The 18,694-nt window shown below is 40.2% G+C and overlaps 2 protein-coding genes and 1 pseudogene across 4 annotated transcripts; 1 reads left to right on the top strand and 2 right to left on the bottom strand.

Moving 5' to 3' along the window:
- Window positions 1–384: 384 nt before the first annotated feature.
- Window positions 385–3,519, bottom strand: LOC113671917 (pantetheinase pseudogene; annotated as a pseudogene). The gene has a single exon (XR_016188275.1). The product of XR_016188275.1 is annotated as a pantetheinase pseudogene (transcript).
- A 992-nt stretch (window positions 3,520–4,511) lies between these two features.
- Window positions 4,512–8,681, bottom strand: LOC113671920 (extended synaptotagmin-3). Of its 2 annotated transcripts, none has more exons than XM_027188182.2 (2): window positions 8,426–8,681; window positions 4,512–8,216 (listed from the first exon to the last, which is right to left on the bottom strand). In XM_027188182.2, the coding sequence occupies exon 2, from the start codon at window positions 8,185–8,187 to the stop codon at window positions 5,869–5,871; it is 2,319 nt and encodes a 772-aa protein (XP_027043983.2). In that variant the 5' UTR covers window positions 8,188–8,216; window positions 8,426–8,681; the 3' UTR covers window positions 4,512–5,868. The 2 variants fall into 2 exon arrangements, with proteins under 2 accessions (XP_027043983.2, XP_027043982.2); XM_027188181.2 differs by having other exon boundaries at window positions 8,422–8,620.
- Window positions 8,682–10,899: 2,218 nt separating this feature from the next.
- LOC113671916 (extended synaptotagmin-3) lies at window positions 10,900–17,829 on the top strand. The gene is made up of 3 exons (XM_027188179.2): window positions 10,900–12,893; window positions 15,991–16,233; window positions 16,904–17,829. The coding sequence occupies exons 1-3, from the start codon at window positions 11,185–11,187 to the stop codon at window positions 17,280–17,282; spliced, it is 2,331 nt and encodes a 776-aa protein (XP_027043980.2). The 5' UTR covers window positions 10,900–11,184; the 3' UTR covers window positions 17,283–17,829.
- Window positions 17,830–18,694: the final 865 nt, after the last annotated feature.

The following is an 18,694-nucleotide window of genomic DNA, read 5'->3' as shown; positions in this document are numbered from 1 at the left end:
TGGAGTTTAAGGGGGGGGGGGGGGACTGTAGAAGTGAGAGGGGGATCATTAGAATACTGCAGAGTCTTAAGGGGGGGGGTCAGAAAAAATCCTTTGCTCTTCCCCTTCCCTCTCCCCCCCCCCCCCCCCTCCATCAAGTGATAAATGACCTGTCCTTATGTCAAGATGTTGTCAGGTATAACAATCATGCTTGAGCTATACTTGTTTGAAAAATTTTTTACCCTACCAAGGAGTAAGCACTTTAGAAAGTTGGGTCTATTTTACTTGTCACCCTGGAAATATTAACCCCTTGGAAGAGGAATTTGAAAAAAAAAATATTCAAACATCTTTCACCAAATTCTGGTCCCTTTTCAATATATACTAAGTTAACTTAGGCACAATTACTTTGCCAAACCACTTTTTTTAATGATTGAATTATAATGGACAGAGCTCCCTAAATTGTTTGATAATTGTAAAGTTGTGAATAAAACTGGGCCTTTGGTACAAAGCCAATAACATCACATTGCATTGTCCTGATCAACAAAAGTCTCCAGTAATTTAATTAAATGATAATAGAGTTAAACATTCAACTAATGAACTTTGTTTAAATTCCACACTTTTCATCCCTTACATTGTATGAACTTCAAAACAAAACAAAACTTGTACTCAGGAAAAACTTGTGGTTATCAGCAACAGACTCCCAATTGAGCCTGAGATTGCTGCACAACCTGAACTAAGCAAAAATGTCAGGTAAAATACATTCTTTTTCTGTTATGTTACGGCAATTAAGTTAATATGATAGTCCACCCTAAAGGAGCATTTTTCCTTTTAACCCTTTAACTCCCATGAGTGACCAAGACAGAACTTCTCCCTACAATATCAGTACAATATCAAGCAGACAAGTAATGAGAATAACGAAAAATATTAATTTGGGATTTGTAGTTGATCTAATACCAAATTGTCCAAAATATGGCAGAAGATAAGGAGAATTACTGATGAGATCTTAGGAGCTGAAGGGTTAAAAGAGTCTTGTGACTTTTAACACAATAAGGCTCCTCATGTACTAGCTACCTAACTCAACATTTCATAAATTCCTCTTTAAATGCATTTTCTGTATTACTTGTCTCCTAGCCATACTCTGTACACATGGCTAAATGTATGTAGCTAGAGTGCATTCTCTGGGGGCAGGGGGGGAAGACTACATTTCCAGGCTACTCTTTCAGTGCATAAGGCAACATTAGTGGTCTAGCAGATATCATCTTGTAGAAATTATCATGCACAATCAGGGGTTAAGCCACTCATTAAATAGCCTAGATTGAGGACATGTTATGTCAGAAGGTGAAGCATTGCACTAACAATGTAAACCACTGTCAAATGATGATGATATGCTATAATTGTACAATATTACACAGACAAGTGATTAGAATAAAGAAAACTATCTATCAGGAGATTATTAGTTGATCCAATGCCAAATTCTCTGAATTAACATCATTAGAATTGTATGGCAGACAATAAAGAGAATAACTAAGTATAACTGCCGACAGCCAGGTTTTTAAGGGGGTCTGATTAACATTTTATATAGGTTTTATTGCATAATCTTCGCAGCCATTAAAATCAGGTTTAAATTTCTAGTTTTTAGCTACATTAAGAAAATAAAAAACAGATATATTAATTGTCTCTAACCTCAGAATTCAGCACTAAGTAGAATGTTTGTATGAGTTCTGATTTCCTGCAAGTGTGAGTCATTTTGCTCTGCACAACTGATCTCATATCAAAATAAAAAATGTTCTTAATTCTACCAAATGCAAAAGGATATTTCCTGAGCTTTTGAAAAACATTTGAACACATAATTTACTGCCAAATGGAACTGCTTTAATTGCACAATGTGAACAGACTCTACAAATCCTGCATAACTTCATTGTAATATTTGGGGCTATACCCTGCACATTTTCACTTTTCCTCTTCACTTAGCAGACTCAAAGAAGCAAATGTAATGATGGTTACTAATTTTCAACATGATCAGTTTCAAAAACTCGACCAACAAGAACAGCTGATACTAAAGGCTTGTTAAAGGAGTCTACACTCATAACATTTCCTGATATCGACATTGCCTCAGCTGGTATAAGTTCCACATCGGAAGCCAGAACAGCTGGAAAAACATAAGCCTTTGTTGAAAAGTTCCCCATCAGATGAAATGATTTGAATACAGTTGATGAAGTCTGAGTGGCAGTACCACAGGATGACTCCTCCATGCTGGAGCATTTTATCAAAACACAAGCCTGGAGTATGTAACCCTCTGGGTCATGGTGACCATTGAAAGTTCCTAATGCAAACATTTCTCCACTGAAAGGCTTTTGACTTTGTGTAATGTAGCTTGCATGGCAACAAAGCTCACTCCCACAGACTGAGACCTGAGCCTCAGCACTGTCAAGTTTGACAAATGTGTACATGTCATTCATCAACTTGGAATGGAACGGCACTCCTTCTTGCCATCCTTCTTGCTTGAAGTCATCATTTTTTGTTGATGGAAGTGAGACTGATTGACAAGGTTGCTGATAGCATTCTTGATTTAAATCTGGTAACTGCGCAACAAGAAGGTGTCCTTCAAATGTCTTCATATCATACACATACGATAATGGATCTCCACAAGAGTAAATTCCACTTCCTACCATATCTGCGAGAGGGAAATGCTGATTGGCTGCTAAGAGATTGACACATGTCAATCTTGACCATGCCTGTTGATACTCAACTGAAGCCATAATAGGAAAGCCATCCATCCAAGCAGTTGGAAAGACAATGTTCCGTATGCCATACTTTTCCACAAGTTCAATCGCTGGATCACGGAAGACCATGTCGAAGCAAGTAAACACACCAAACTTGACTCCAAATGATGTCTTAAAAACTACGATTTCCGGTTTTTGGGGAGTGTTGAACGCTTTCTCGTGAAACAGGTGTTGTTTGTGATATTTTGCTAGCATTGTACCATCCGTATCGAACACAACATCTGTATTAAACTGGTATCTGCCATCTCCCGGACAGTGAGGATCTGACTTTTGGCAGTACTGCACATCACCCATATTGGCTACCACTGCAATGGAAGAGTTTTGAGCGATACAGCTCAGTTCTCTTAACACTTCAATGTTGCTATAGCGGGCTGGATCTTTGCAGGGATTCCAGCTCTTCTCCAGTTGGGAAGGATTTGGAATGACTTCTAAAAAGGGAAGAATCTGTTCACGGGTGTAATCGAAACCATATATTCCATCTTCTGGGAAAACTATGATCTCTGCCCCCTTAGATTTCGCCAAGACAGCTTTCGTCTCGAAAACAGCGAGATTTTTCTTCATGATTTCCAAAGCTCCAGAACGAGTTACCTCTGTCTTGTTTTCCATTACAAAGAACGTAACGTGTTCGTACACCGCAGCAGTGTATTTAGATGAGCAGAAGCTGAGAGAAAGTATGAGAAAAATAGATGACAAATAAGAAGCAGTCAACTTGGACTCCATCGTGACGAAGCAGATTGATTGTATAAGAACCAGACGTTATTTATAATTATGATGGACTGGATCCAACTAGGTTTCGCGTGACATCAAGCACAGGCTACCCATGCTCTAGCTGTGGGATGATCATCTTGCGAAATAGGAGTCTTGGCGAAATTATAAGAGTTTGAATAAGGATATTTACGACCACTCCTAGGAATAAATAGGTACAGTCAAATTCTCAACAAAAATACCTTACTTCCATGGTGCAGGTGCTATTTATATTTATAGACTGGCTCCAACTAGGTTTCGCGTGACATCGAGCACAGGTAGCCCAAGATTCAGCTAAGCGCTGATCACCTTTCTTCCACAGTGCATCGAATATGGATAACTCGCTAAAATGGGTTCTTTTTAACATAGTAAACCGTCAGATAACAAGCGATCACTGTGGAAGTAAGGGGAGGTATTTTATTGAGAGTTTGACTGCATCTTTTTGTTCCTTAGTGCGGTCGTAAACATTTCCACACAAACTCTTGTAATTTCTCCATGACTCTTATTTTGCAAGATGATCATCTCACAGCTGGAGCTTGGGCTGCCTGTGCATCGCGATGCTTTCTACAAAGAAGTCTGAAAGTTTGGTAAGGAGTCTATTTTGCTCATTCCAAACGGGATATTGTCGGGAAAAAAACGCGACTCTTCATAGGTAATTCAAAAAATCCCAAACAGACAAGGTGAAACGAGTATTTTTAATTCGGGGACTGGTTTGCTTTTCGTAAAAGGTAAAACTTTCCACTTATTGACCAGCAACTGATTAAAATATTTAAACTTTAAAACCTAGACCTGTTACACCTTTCCTTCTGAGCCATGCTATCGCAAAAGTGGACACTTTACCTTAAAATACCTCCGCTGTAAATACTTGACACTTTTGGTTCAAATTCCCCGCCCTACTCAGGCAAGGTTCAAATTTCCCACCCTCACTGGCACGGTCGGAATACTCGTGGAGGTGAAGGGGGGGGGGGGGGAGGGGATTGAAGCAAGAAATTAATCAACGCATAATTTTCACTCTTGGTGTGGCAATTATTATTATAATCATTTTCATTATCATTCTTGTTATTACTACTATTCTTGCTGTCATAAATTATCATAATTATTAATGTTGTCATAACAATTATTGTTCATCAATACACTTGTTTACGATCTCTAGGCACTTGGGTTACCAATGGTACAAACCATTTTTCATTGAGACTTCCTTCTCAATATTCTTGAGGTTTCAAGGAGAATATTTTTTCAGTTTGCGCTTCTCTGAAGGATCACGCGAACTACCTTATCTCGAACCCCCTCTCATTTTGGCACTCTCTTGCTCTAGAACGCCCTAATATAAATGTATTCGAAATACATAAGTATAGGTAACAACATGATTTCAAGTGCGATTTGTCGTGTTTGAAAAAATTTATAAGTGCTAAGTTAGATCAAGTTGTACAAGAAATCCTGTTGTTACTCGTTAATAATTTACCTGAAAAACACATCACAAAAGTTCAGACGGACGAAATTTTGTCAGCACTATTTGTAATTTGCGCACGTGTTACACGAAAAATGCACTCGTTTTCAACCAATCAGACGCGCCTGATTTTTTTATGTATGTTATTACAAGCCTTATCTGATACAGAGAATGTGCCCCCCTTTTCAGTTTGTTGGAAGGCGATGGCTCTTTAATTACCGTCGGGTCACAATACAGCAAAGAAGCGTCCGACTTTCATTCCTCAAGTCTCAATTGCATAAAACGTATAGTCATGTGAGTCATTACTAATTATTAAAAGTATAGTATCAGTTATCATGATGATGTTGAATTGAGTTATTTGAGCTTGCGATGGAATTAATTAAATTTGTCGTCTAATACAAATCAATAGATTCGTTTCCTGGTTCCTCGCAAACATTCGTTACGTTGCTAGAAGCGATAAGTAAGAATCTGACGGTTAATTCGTCTCTCAGATGAAGAATAGTAACCCAATACTTAAGTGGAATCGAGCGCAACAAATGTTTACAAAGTGGACATGGATTACAGCTACACAAGATAACAATAACTTATTTGGCTTCAGCTAAATTCCAAAAGAGCACTGACTATTATCATATTTTGCGATAAAGAAATTATTAGGGAGATCATTCTTTTATAATAAAAAAGAAAAAAAAGAATTTGCCTCATAAATTAAATAAGTTAAGAGAATCTAAATCTGTTTTTGCTGATAGTCATTCGACAAATTTTGTGTTATAGTGTTAACAACATCCTCGACTCGTTCCCAGTGCTCTTGAAGAGTATTTGTTGCTGATAATCACCATTGACGCATCGTGTCTCGCTTCCATTTGGGTGGAACCATCCGCTAGGGTTTTCTGGAAGTCGCACACTAAGCTAAGATTTTCATTTTGTTAACTCGCAGTTCATCGTCACACCAGCGGACAGACTCAACTCGCAAAGATTTATTGTAGTAGACCCAATCAGATCCCTGCGTTTCCTGGGCAATTGGACAAATCTCTCATTTTTGATGATCACTTCCAAGTACTTACTGCTCAACTGGTCGAGACCGATAACGTATTCAAAAGTTTCGTTAAAAACGGGATTCAGACTCCCGGCGTAAAAATCCGTCTTGCGAATCGATTTCTTGGAGCGAGAAGGTAGCAGATTTATCTGTACGTAAGGATTCGTTTTGGACAAAGGTTCTGATGACACAAGTTCCTTTGCACTGAGTACAGTGACGACCAATCTGTTTCTACGATGATCGTATATAAGCCACAATGATACTTCTCCCCGGGACATATAATCCCTAACCGAAGCCTCGGGACTTTGCCCGTTAGACGTGTCACCTACGATGCTCCCACTGGGAGACGAACCGGAACTGGAACTGCTACCAGACGTTTTCTCGGCGGCTCTGCTGCTGTCGCTCTCGGTGCAAGTGGAGGTAGGTGGATCATCTTGACCATCCACTTCCGGTAACATTGTGGGCGTATCTGTTCTCTGGAGACAGATTTTATTGTTGTGTAAAGCGTTAAACTTCCGGCCAAAGTGTAAAGGCATTGGTGCATTGGAAGTGTCTGAAGTCTTCAATGCGCGAAGGATGAACTTGCACTCAACACTTCCGGTCTCGTTACTCAGCCGGAAAGAGTCTTGTAGAGCCATTTCTGGTTCCTCTATCAGCTTTCGAACAGTGAATACCATAGATCCCATGCTCCTGTTTTCGTTACCATCCATGACTTCAATACGGGCCTCTTCGTGGGGATCTGTAAGTAGGAATCGTAAAGACTGCCCCCAGACCGTTTCATCTCCGTGCGCAAGAAAACTGTTTAGCGTTGTATCTCCAACGGATACCTTACAGAAAACTTTTCTTGTCACAGCTAACCTGGATGAGGTTGGGAGATTTTGCGCTTTGATCAGTTTAACAAACAGCACAGCTACGGACTCCTTTCCCTTGGTATATCTAAAATGCAGTGGATCACTGCTCAGAGAAAACCATTCCAGGTTCAAATGGATCTTTCCCTGTTTGGCTTTTTCTAAAGGCAGCCAGATTTCTTGGACGCCATCCTCCACCACAGAACCAATTTTAATATCGACACTTCCAATTTTAGAATCTTTCGAAGCAATATCACGGTCGTAGAGGTAGATTTCTAATTCTTGGCCAATAGAATTGTCTATGAATGACTCAAAGGTTTCCTCCCACGCCGGATTTGAAGTGTTGTTCTTCGTTTCAGTGCGAAACTTTTGCGCACCAACTTCCATGATGACGTAAGGGTCGGGAGCACCTCCGCCAATCAGTGAAAAATCAGACTTTACCAGTTCCCGCGCTTCCAGAATTTGCACACGTAGGAGGCCCTCCGGGATTGGGTACTGCAGATCGCTAAGGTCCACGCTCTCAGCCAAGGGTATCGTAATCCTATTGGGCAAAACTGCAAAACTAGCGATGACGTCATCAACAATGCCACGCAAAGTTGTCTTTAATCCGGGAAAATCTAACACATTCAACAAGTTTGTCAAATTGAAAGCGATTCTGGGCCTCTTGAGAAAAAAGAGTGTTACACCGCCGACGATAGTTTGATCGGAGATAAGAGGTTTTAAGATAATCCGAAGCGAGCCGTGTATTTGAAAATCGGAGATTCCCAAAGTGACACTTTTGATTGTTACTTTCACCTGCGCATCACCATTGTATGTGACATCGACGTCCATTACAATTTCAGAAGCTCTCTTTTCTCTATTTCCACTTCCATATGATTTTATATTTCCGATGAAAGGAGGCTTTTGCCCCAACTCGATTTTGTCGAAGGAAAGAGTCTTCAATGCCGAAGTAAGGTTTTTCTGTATTTCAGGCTCGATACGTTCCTTAATTATGTCTTTTGTCATTTCTTCGATGGAGGGCCACAGTTTTTTAATCAACTCGTTCAGCCACGTCGCGCTTTCTGTCTCCGAAAGATAAACAGATGGTATTGGGAAACTTTTTATCTTGAACAAATTTGCTTCATCCGTCATCTTACGGAAGTTTTGACGCTTCCGTTTAAAAAATTCTGAACGATATTCTCCAAAAACATAGATCAAAACAAATATCATTATCCATGCGAAGCTTATATTCCAACACCCAAACAACCACAGCATGGAAGCGACAAGAAAATGAATAATAATTTGGGTCCGATCGATCCCTACCAATGCTTGAAACATTTTCGATGAAGTATTCCTGTTTTGTTGATGTTCCATTGCGCGTCTATCGACGATCTGTCGTCTTTCTGTTGAATAAAAATATATTGATTCTAATGTATATGTTTTGAAGCAAAAGCAAGGAAATGTATTTTCCTTTATTACTCAGAGACGGGAAAACGAAAAAGCCACACTTTATAACGCATTTGTGTAAGATATTTTTCGAGCAAGCAAGAGAATGAAAAAAATCAACCCATTCGGAAAACCAAAATCGCCCAAATTTAAATAACTCACCGACCTACGCCAACATTATAGTAAAAGACCAATGGTTCGACGAGATCTGTTTACAGGCGCACAAGTGACTTGTGATCAATTCTTGTTAGGCTTCTATGGACATTTGCATCTCCCCCAGTTGTCTAGATTACTTTGCGTTTATTTGCACGTGGCCAAATGTCTGTTTTGAGAAACCCCCAACTTGCGATCTTTTGTGTGCGAAAGCTTTTCTCCACTTGTTCAGCCAATCATGGATTGATTTTAATCCATTGATCTCTGACCGTAACCATTTATAATTAGGGGCTTATGCAGATCAGCGAGCTACTTTCATCTCTTTCACCTTTCATGATCATGAATTTTTAATCAGCGTCGTTCAGCACTGACGACTGAGTTTGATTGTGCACAGAACTCACACTTTAACGATGAAGTGAGGGCCCTTATAAAAATAAACATATGATAAGGCAGATATCTACTCGAAAAATACTACATGTGATTGTTTGCATTGGATCTGCGCATCTAAAAAAAATATTGTTTGGAATATTTCTACTAATTTAAATTTTTGACCATAAACTATTTCTTTATTTCATTGTATTTCATGGTCCAGATGTTTCTTCTTTTCTCCATATTAATGTTTTCCTGGCTGTCTCCAAAGCGCTCGGAACGCTTAAGAGGCGCCAGCATTTTTCAGTGAAAGATTTCAGTATATCGTGTCCGTTTCCTCCCTTACATGACTAACATGTTCATCTTTTCACAGTTGTTGGACTTTCGAATTTAGGCGAGCGCCTGCCTATTTAAAACACTTTTTTGCTTTTAATTACACGAGTCTGGTATCTTGTAGCCCATGTCACGTTAATGCTCTTTCTCCCGCTTCCAGACTAAACCGATTTCCATCTATATTTCCGAAAACACACTAACTAGCATCATAAATCTAAAGATTCTCAATCGAGTGACTTCATATATTACCAGAGGTTTCAATAACTTTTTCCATAAGCGGCCGCCGGCTGTGCTCGGAAAAGGGACAGTAAGGCGAAACCCAAACAGAAGGGCCTGCTTGCAGACTTAAGAGACGGCGGTAAAAGGTTTTAAAGGCGGAGGTACACCACCGGTCCGGTGAATAGCTTTAATTAAAACCTTGTATTAGTCACACCTGCCTACATAAGGACCGATAGATTCACACGACTCGGCTTAATGCCCTGGGCTTGTTTCCCGTCGAGGTGCTTCAGAAATATGCCTTAATGGAACCCTTAAAACTATAACTAGGTCGTTATGACTTAAAAGCACCCGCCTCATCGTTTATTTTTTTTTCTCTTTAAATTCTATCTTGGTGGGGCATATCTTAAAATTATATCCGATTTACGGTTTACCAAAACTTAACAAAAAATAGAGAAAATTATCAATCAAGTGAAACTTAATTTTACTCCCCCCTGACATACAATGAAATAAAATCATAATACATAATAATCATAATAAAAATCATAATACATCATAAAATTATAATACATTATTTCACAAAGTGGTTTCTTTACTAAATCGGTTTCTTTATTATGACCCTTAAATGTAAAGCTGTTCTAATCTACTGGCCTTCTTTAGGTCGTTTCGAAGCCCTGTTTTTAATTCAGCCATGGCAGCAGAATTTCTGCCCGCCCGCAAAAAGCTCCACGACATATTTTTCTCGTGTGTACTTGTCATGCAAAGTAACACAAGAGCGTGTGCCAGGAGCGAAAAACCCTCGTGTGTATGGGTCTTTGCCGGGGCGTAACCTGTGCGTGTGCCTGCGAATACCAACCTTCATTTGTTTCGGCAATTTTTCATACGATTCAAACAGTACTTAGCCTCACCCTTTTCCTTTATGAAACGGTCATAGTTTACATCTGGCCTGATGAAGGCACTTCATGTCAGAAACTCCCTCTACCCTCCCCTTCCCCCTTCCCCACTCCGCGCGTTATTCTGTCACGCTCTGGTACGCGTAAGAGCTGATTAACATGCGTGAGCTCCGAACTAACATCTTTTCAGCGCAGTCCGTTGATCATTTACCGTCAATTACACGTATTGACATTTTGCCCACTGAACCATAATTTCGCCGCTTTTTTTTTTTGAAAGAGTGCGATTTTTACAACTGAGAACAACTGCGATCTATGTATTGACAAGTCATATCAATATGAACGATTATGTATTTATCTGAATATTTTTACATGAATTTTTTTTGTTTGAAAAGCGTTTGCATTTGGCTCAAGTCCAGTCTGCCCGTAAGCTTAAAACGCATTGAACCTTCTTGCATCGCCTAATCGTGCAAAAAATGTAAAATATACATTTGCTAGCATAAATGATATTAGGACACGCTCGATGCTTATCGTAGTTGACTGTAGGTTTCTTGGGTATTCAAATGCCCGTCTGTACGTGTCACTGTTGAATAATTAGCCTAGACTTTTAAAGCTGATTGGCTTATTAGGTGTTTATTTCACGCAACAATGGAATTGAATCTTGATGACCTTTGAATAGGGTATAAATATCTATCATGCATGTTATTTTTCGTCTGGGCGTATTAGACGTGTGCCAAATAATCTGTGGCTTGCCTTTTGTTTGGAGAGGAGTTTTACGTCGTTTTTTAGCCTTACCTGACGGGTTTGTGGTCAAATTTGTTCAAGCGAACTTCAAGGATCATTCATAAAAGTCTCATACCGGGAGGCTGAAAGATAACAGCCCCGTGATTTCAATTGCACGAGAACTTTCCCTCCCAAGTAGCACTCGAACAAACATCAAATTGTTTAGCGTTTGATTTGCGACATGGCGGACACAACTTCGACGACAGTTACCGCTCCGAAACCAGTCCACAAGCGAATTCTCCACAACTTGAGGAATATTTCGCGCGACGAAATTAAAGAGTTGCTTCTTTATTTTGCTGTCACGCTCTCTCTCTTTCTGGTCGGCCATTTTCACTTCAGCTTCGCATGGATTATCATGATTCTTATGGTGTTCGTTAGCTGGGAATATCAGATGGACGAGAAGAACAAGCGAAGGGATCGCATGGAAAAAGCCCTGAAGTCTTCCTTTATCGATAAGATAGAGAATCTTCCCTCCTGGGTCTACTTTCCAGAAAAAGAGCAAGCAGAATGGGTTAATAGCATCATTGATCAAATGTGGCCCTACGTAGACGGCATGGTGTACAAAATTCTTAAAGAAACTGTCGAACCTGAGATGCAGAAGAACATGCCCAAAGCCCTGAACACGCTGTACTTTGAAACAATCGACCTCGGGAACAAGCCACCTTACGTAGCGAATGTGAAGTCGTATCCTAGCAAGGAAGAGAGGAAATCGGAGTTTATTTTCGATATGGATATAGTGTACAATGGCGATGCTACAATCAAGCTTGCAGTCAAGAAAGTGAAACTGGGCCTGTCTAACATTGAACTGCGTGGAGTGCTCAGAGTCATTTTCAAGCCGTTGGTTGCCGAATACAACCCTGTTGGAGGCGTTACAGTGTTTTTCTTGAACAGGCCCAAACTAAAATTCGATCTAACCAATTTATTGAATGTTCTGGATCTTCCTGGGCTCAAGAGCTCTTTGCGCCGAATCACAGATGACGTCATCGCCTCCTTCGTGGTGCTTCCTAATCGTGTCGCCGTTCCCCTCGCTACGGGTGTCGACGCCAGCGATCTTCAGTATCCAATCCCTGAAGGAGTCCTTCGTGTGAAAGTCGTGGAGGCGAAGGACCTGATAGCGAAAGATATCGGCTTCGTGAAGAAGGGAAAGTCTGATCCTTACGCCATAATTCGCATCGGTGCTCAAAGCTTCCGCACCAAGATGATCTCAAACGATCTAAATCCCGAATGGAACGAAACCTTTGAGGCGTTTGTGGATAACAGTGAGGGGCAAGAGCTTGAAGCTGTGATCTACGATGAAGATACATCTTCAAAGGACAGCAAGATTGGTCGACTCGACACCGAGATTGTTTCCACAGTGGAGACTGGCCATCAGGACCTCTGGCTACCGCTTGAGGGTGTCAAACAAGGGAGGGTCCACTTACAGCTAAACTGGTTCCCGCTCAGTGCCAATGCGTCAGACCTAGAACCCCCTCAAGGGGAGGGCCTCTCAGTAGCAGCGCTCATCGTGAAACCCATCTCTGCCGACGCCTTACCTCTCACTAGTGGTCAGAAGGAAGCCCTGAGGAGTGTTTACTGCGAGATCACAGTCGGCAAAACCACTCTGCAAACCTTCCAGTGCTATGGAGAGAAAACCGAATGGAAACAAGCATTGCGATTCCTCGTTGGCGACCCTGGGGGCCAAGAAGCTGAGGTTAAAGTGATCGAGGCCAAGGGCACCAAAACATTGGGTAAAATGTCGTTCGATATCCGCAAGCTGCTGAGCAAAGATGGTTTGACCGTGGAAGAAACCTTTCCCTTGAAGGAATCTGGCGAGAAGAGTACCTTAACCTGCCGCTTCACCTTGAGGGTCCTGAACACACCGGATGTTAATCCAAGCGAGCCTGAAACGAGGTAATTCAATGTTGGAACTTTTTTTCATTTCTACGTATAACATTTACAACTGAAAAAAGGACTGGTACTTCTAAGAGGTGATAATTTTTTTTTGGCATTTGAATTTAGGTGATATTTTTGTTTACAAATTTGGTGTCGATATTTGAGCTCTTTTTTAAACCCAACAACTAGGGGTTAGTCAATCTAATTTTAACAGTTTTGAGTGATGGACAGAAATTCTGATCTGCTATCATGTACGAAATAGTGCCTTGGTTTAGGTGGATGATTTCTTCAGACTGAAATGCTGAGTACATGCGATGGTAGATTTGGAATTTTGTAGTTCATCAGGACAACTAAGTCTTATTGATAGTTTTGCATCTTCTCTGTACAGCGTCCTAATGATAATTTACGTTGTTGTATGGAGAAGTTTCAATTCATATATGGCTATTGGGTTGACTTCACTTAAACTGTAAAAGTTTTTTTCCACAGTAAGGAGTGTCTCGGAAATTTGAATGTAGGTTTGCACTACAAGGAAATATTTGCACCTGTAACTACTCCAAAAAAAATAAAAGCTTGTTAAGTGCAGGTTTAGCAAAAGTGCTCGAGATCATCGCAGATTTGTGATGATCAGGTAATTGTACACAGCATGTCACGCAGTTCTGTCACGCAGCATGCTGCGTGACAGACTGCTTTCAAAAACGATTGTTACCTTTCGTGCGTTGACATTCTCACAAGACATCCATGAGATAACGAAGACTCCATCTAATCCTTCCACTCCTGAGAAATAATAACTGAAAAAACTCTCCTTAAAATGGTATTACAATGTAAATTAATCAAATTGTGATGAGAACTTTTAAGCTTATCAATTATGGAAAATTGTCATGATATTTCTCCAAGTTCTCGAGACAAGCCAACGATAGAATAATTTTTTTTAAATTAGCGGAATTGGCTTTAAGACCTTCAGCCAGAATTCAAATTTTATTTTTCTACTCTTGTTATTTTTTTCGTAGTTTAGGAGATATATTTTTTGAACAGCTCGGATTTTCTGATAGCATTTCGGAGTTTTTCCGGTCTTTGACCCCTGGCTGTCTTGTGGATATCAACCCAATTCATTGTTTTATGAAGTGAATGCATGTATTTGTAAAGAGGCTTCAAGCGCTAACAGTTTTCGTGACCACCGACTGAATCTACTGTAATGTAACCTCTCTGTAGCAAAAGAGCTCATTAAATGTGGGTTTGCATTTTTTGTTTAGCTGTTCCTTGTGTCTGTGATTTTTCGGGCACTAATTCGCTCAGCTTTAATTAATCCTTCTATTTCTTTACATGAAGAATAACACCTTACCCTCGACAAGCATGATTATTTTGTCGTAAGTTGGACTAACGCGCTTTGCAGAGGCAAGCTTCAATTTGAAATAATTTTTCTGACAAATTAATCTCGGTGCGAATTTTTTTTGTAGTGCAGATACTTAATTTACAAATCACCATGCTCCTCACGTGATCACAGTTATACCTTGCACGTGTCAACTCGAACGTTTTGCGGGATATCCCGTTTCACTTAAATCCCACTTGCGCGCGACGCCCTCTTCTCTCCGAGATCTTCGCCTTGTTTGGAAGCTACCCCTTCACAAAGGGTCACGGTCGCTGAATTTAATTCCAGTTGAGAACTGTAAGACGCGCACAAAAGATGACAGACTTGCGTGAGAGAGCACGCTCTGAAAAGCGTTGCATTTTCATGTTGGATTTGTTTGGAGGCGACCTGTGAAATACTAGGTAGAGTACAGTAGGTGGAAGCCCTACGCGAAAAATGAATGAAAAAAACCAACAAATTCATCCGCTTCGTAGTTTAAATTGTTCTGCTTGGCTTTTGTTCTCTTTTAACCCTTTAACTCCCAGTTGTGATTAAGATGAAGCTTCTCCCAGTAATATCCATACATTATTCAGCAAACAGGTAATGAGAATATTCAAACTTATCAGGTAGAAGCTGCTGTCTTGATCTAGCACCAAGTTCTCATAACTAATTAACAAGGAAATGTGTAGCAGCTAGAGGGGAGAATTAACAATCGGATCTTGGGAGTTAAAGGGTTAATAAGCTGCCACATAATTTTATTTTCATCCGTGCAATGTAACTTTCTAAGAACTTCAGATTCAAAAAAAGGACAATTAAGATCGTTTTGCCAAATTCTCCGTGAAAGCAAATCTCGATTTCGTGTACTCGACCCACTTTTCTTGGACAGCACCTAAGCACATCGATTTTGAACCTTTGGGTGACTTCTCTGCTCGTTTAACTAACCAACAGCCTTGCATAGGCAAATCAGTCCTTCGTCCGTTGCAATGACGCGCATGCGTTCGGCCGATCGCCTCCCACAAACCTCCAGGCAAGCCTCTACCAACGTGAGCGTTTTTAACCTCTTAATTCCCAGAAGAGATTAACTTGTAACTTCTCCCTACAAAGCCATTATATTATCCAGCGAACGGGTAATGAGATGACTCAAACTTGTTCGGTAGAAGTTTGATCCAACACCGAATTCTCATAACTAACTTACAAAGAAACGTGTAGCAGCTAGAGGGGCGAATAAACAATCAGATCTTGGGGGTTAATTAGTTAAACCCGGAATCAGAAAGGGGTCAACCCTTTTACACACAGGAACTGTACTTGCATAGTCCCCTTACGGGGTTAATCCACTGTCAAATAAACAGGTTATAATGAGAATTTAGAGAATCATCAGAAACGGGATGTTGTTTGTAAAATACAATAAATTTCTTAGGACCGGCTAAGAAACAAATCTCTTTTCATCTGTTTGATGAAATTAGCTTACAGATCTTGGTTTGGTCTGCTCTGTTTGTCGCATACATCGTGAACGATTGTTTTTGAAAATTTTTTTGTAATATCAACAATCAATCCTGGTTTATAAGTTTCTCTCTTTTCATGACTTTTTTGCTCTTGGTCGCTCTGTAATTGTAAAGTTTGTGGTACTGAGAAATTAAATTTTCTCAGAATGAGAAAAAGATCCTGTCCACGGGACTCCTGAGGCGGGACGCTGAAGCTAGTGTACGCTTATGGATTTTTTAAAGAAACTTTGAATTTTGATCGACTTATGAACTCATCTCACCATTGTAGGTCTAAAGCTGAAGTTGATGCGGGACTCACGAAACCAGAGATTCCCTTGGCTCACTCAACTCCAATACCAAAACTTGTCATCAATGGGGTTAATCCTGAAGAACAAGTGGAAGCAGGTGAAGAACACGACAAAGATTCTGACGCCGGAAGTGTCTACGACGGAAGCATTTATGGCACCGAGAGTCAACGTACGGATTCCAATGACGACTTGACCACTAAGGGTCAACTGGATTTGCACTTAAAGTAAGTGGCTAGTCTAGAAGTAGATGTAAATAGTTAGAAGAATTTTCAATTGAGAGTCGAGAGTACGGGTCGCACTTCACTTCGGGTAGTCCGCGGTCTGCAAGGATCATTGTTGTTCCCAGGGAACACATGACTCGCGAAATAAAATATTGAAAATATTTACCAAAGAAAAACCGCGTTCGCAAATCGGAGATTTCATATTCAAACTCACTAGAAATATCCATCTGCGGCGAATATCCCCGCCTGCCACTCGACAAACTATAAAGTGTGAAAGTATCACGTCTTTTTTTGTATTTGTTCTTCTGCTTGAACAGAAAATCGCCGAAACAATTCCTAGCAGAAATTTCATTCCTTTTGAACCGCAAAAATCCGTTCCCGCAACACTGAAATTAATATCGTACATTCTTAAAAAAAAAACATACTGTTAGTGCAAAAGTTCTTATGCAACATAATGTATGACTCAAGTTCCGAGTGTTTTATTTAAACGTGTTCTGGTTCCAAAGAAAAATTTTAAAATATGCTTTCAAAGACCGAACACTCATACGAGACTGAAATTTGTGTTTTACTCGACAAGTATAGAATGCAAGAGATATTTCCTTAATGACATTAACGAGTGATTTTACTGAGCTGGATGTGAGAATCAAAATCAACACGCTTATTGACTTCCTAGATACAGTCATTTGAAGAACTGCCTCTCTGTCACCGTCAAAAGTGTTCGAGAGCTCGTGTCTCGTGACTCGCCCGGCAAGACCAATCCATTGGTGCGCCTGTACTTGTTACCAGATCGCTCCAAACGCTCCCGGCGCGTCACAAGAGTGATGAAAGGGACCTTGAACTGCGTGTTTAACGAAACCTTTGAGTACATGATTGGCCTAGATCAACTGGGCACGATGAAGATCGATGTCGCAGTGAAAAGTGACCGTGGATTTGCGATTGGACGGGTGCGGCATCGACTGATTGGACTCGCTGTGGTGGATTTGTCTGGAAAGCATCTCACTGAAGGGTGTGACGTCAGTTGTGAGCTTAGAAAGTTTAGCTTAACATTTTGAATGGTTTTGGAGAAAATGGATCAATGTCAGTGTCCGAGCAACGGCATACCTACCGCTCCCCAAGCGAACATTAACCCTTATTGTCAGTTGAGTGTTGTTGTGTTAGGGGAAAGGTAGGTAAGCAGTTTCGCAGATACTTAGTTTGCTCCGAGAAAAATAGCTTTGTAGAATTGCTTTAAGCGGCGTTGTGTTGCTTTCAAGAAGAAAATAGGAGTATGAAAAGGCAACGCACGCTATGGTAAAATGAATTGTGTAGGTAGTTTGGCAGCGAGAATAACCTACACCCAAAACGTAGTGCACTAGCAAGTTTTAGAAACTAAAAGCTTTCGTTAGCAAGATATCTTTTATGTGGAAAAATCTATGTATTTATTTCAAGGAAAGTGTGATAGGAAAGTGTATCTTCTAAGTAGTTTTAGTCATACATTAGTGTTGTTAAGTTAACTATAAAAGTTTTTTTAACTTGAAGAGATAAAACGTACTCGAATCTAATTTTTAGAGCGCTTTTAATATATGTAAAACAGAGAAATAAACCGGTGCATGTGTGATATGTCTTTTTGTACACATGTACTGCTGTTCACATAAGGGAATGAGGCTTCACTCCATGTAAACGCTCGGAAAATTTATGCCTTTGCGTGACATATTAAGTGCCATGTCACAAAGGCCTACTCCGAAATAGACTTCAAGGATTCCCTAATCTACTCCTTTCCGTGAAACGATAAAATTCGGCGAAAAAATATCCTAGCTCAGCGTGGACTCTGGTAAAATGTTGACGGTTGCAGAGATCTCTGGAAAATGTTCACGTAGGGGATATCTGGGAAATGTTTACGTTCACGCGCGTCACGGGGTGCCAGACTATTATTTTAACCCGGTGCAGCAAGGATTCTTGTCTTTTCAACTCGGAAATATAAAATTTAAGTGTTTCCAAACGAATTTAAAGCCACAAACTTCCGATCGAAAAATCTAATGCTCTCCTGTGGCAATCTTGAGCAGAATAATGTGGATTTTAGCCGAACGACTTCACATGTTTAATGAAAATGCAATGAAAAACTCGCCATTTTCCTTTATTAAAACGAGGGAACGGAGGTTGGGTAAAGAAATAAAATCTTAAAAGTTCATTCGATAGTACGAATGCTATCTGTAGTATAGGTTCGTGTTTGTAATATCGCTATGAAATTCATTTCCGGGAATAGCCAATATCGGAGTAAGGCCAACATGACCGGAAGCGAGAACTATACAGCCTTCTTCAAAAAAAGAGAAAATGCACCATTCTGCTCCAATTCAAATTAAAATTGAGAGTGCCAAATGGAATTTCATTTATTGTCTAGTGAGCGTTGCTCAGAGCGAGTCGATTACGCGATTTGCGGGTGTTAAAGGAAATGAAAATTTGAGTGTGCCCTGGGTTCTACTATAAG

Source organism: Pocillopora damicornis, chromosome 1 (genome assembly GCF_964200805.1).
Source record: "Pocillopora damicornis chromosome 1, jaPocDami1.2, whole genome shotgun sequence".
In the NCBI taxonomy this organism is placed as follows: domain Eukaryota; kingdom Metazoa; phylum Cnidaria; class Anthozoa; order Scleractinia; family Pocilloporidae; genus Pocillopora; species Pocillopora damicornis.
Note: the sequence above shows the minus strand (reverse complement) of the source record. Positions and strands in the feature narration are given on the sequence as shown.

What these genes read in the sequence shown, in the direction of transcription:
- LOC113671920 (XM_027188182.2), bottom strand. Translation starts at nt 8,187, where the DNA reads ATGGAACATCAACAAAACAGGAATACTTCATCGAAAATGTTTCAAGCA.
- LOC113671916 (XM_027188179.2), top strand. Translation starts at nt 11,185, where the DNA reads ATGGCGGACACAACTTCGACGACAGTTACCGCTCCGAAACCAGTCCAC. An exon ending in CCAAGCGAGCCTGAAACGAG is followed by an intron (nt 12,894 to 15,990) that starts GTAATTCAATGT and finishes TCACCATTGTAG; the next exon opens with GTCTAAAGCTGAAGTTGATG. An exon ending in CAACTGGATTTGCACTTAAA is followed by an intron (nt 16,234 to 16,903) that starts GTAAGTGGCTAG and finishes TTGACTTCCTAG; the next exon opens with ATACAGTCATTTGAAGAACT.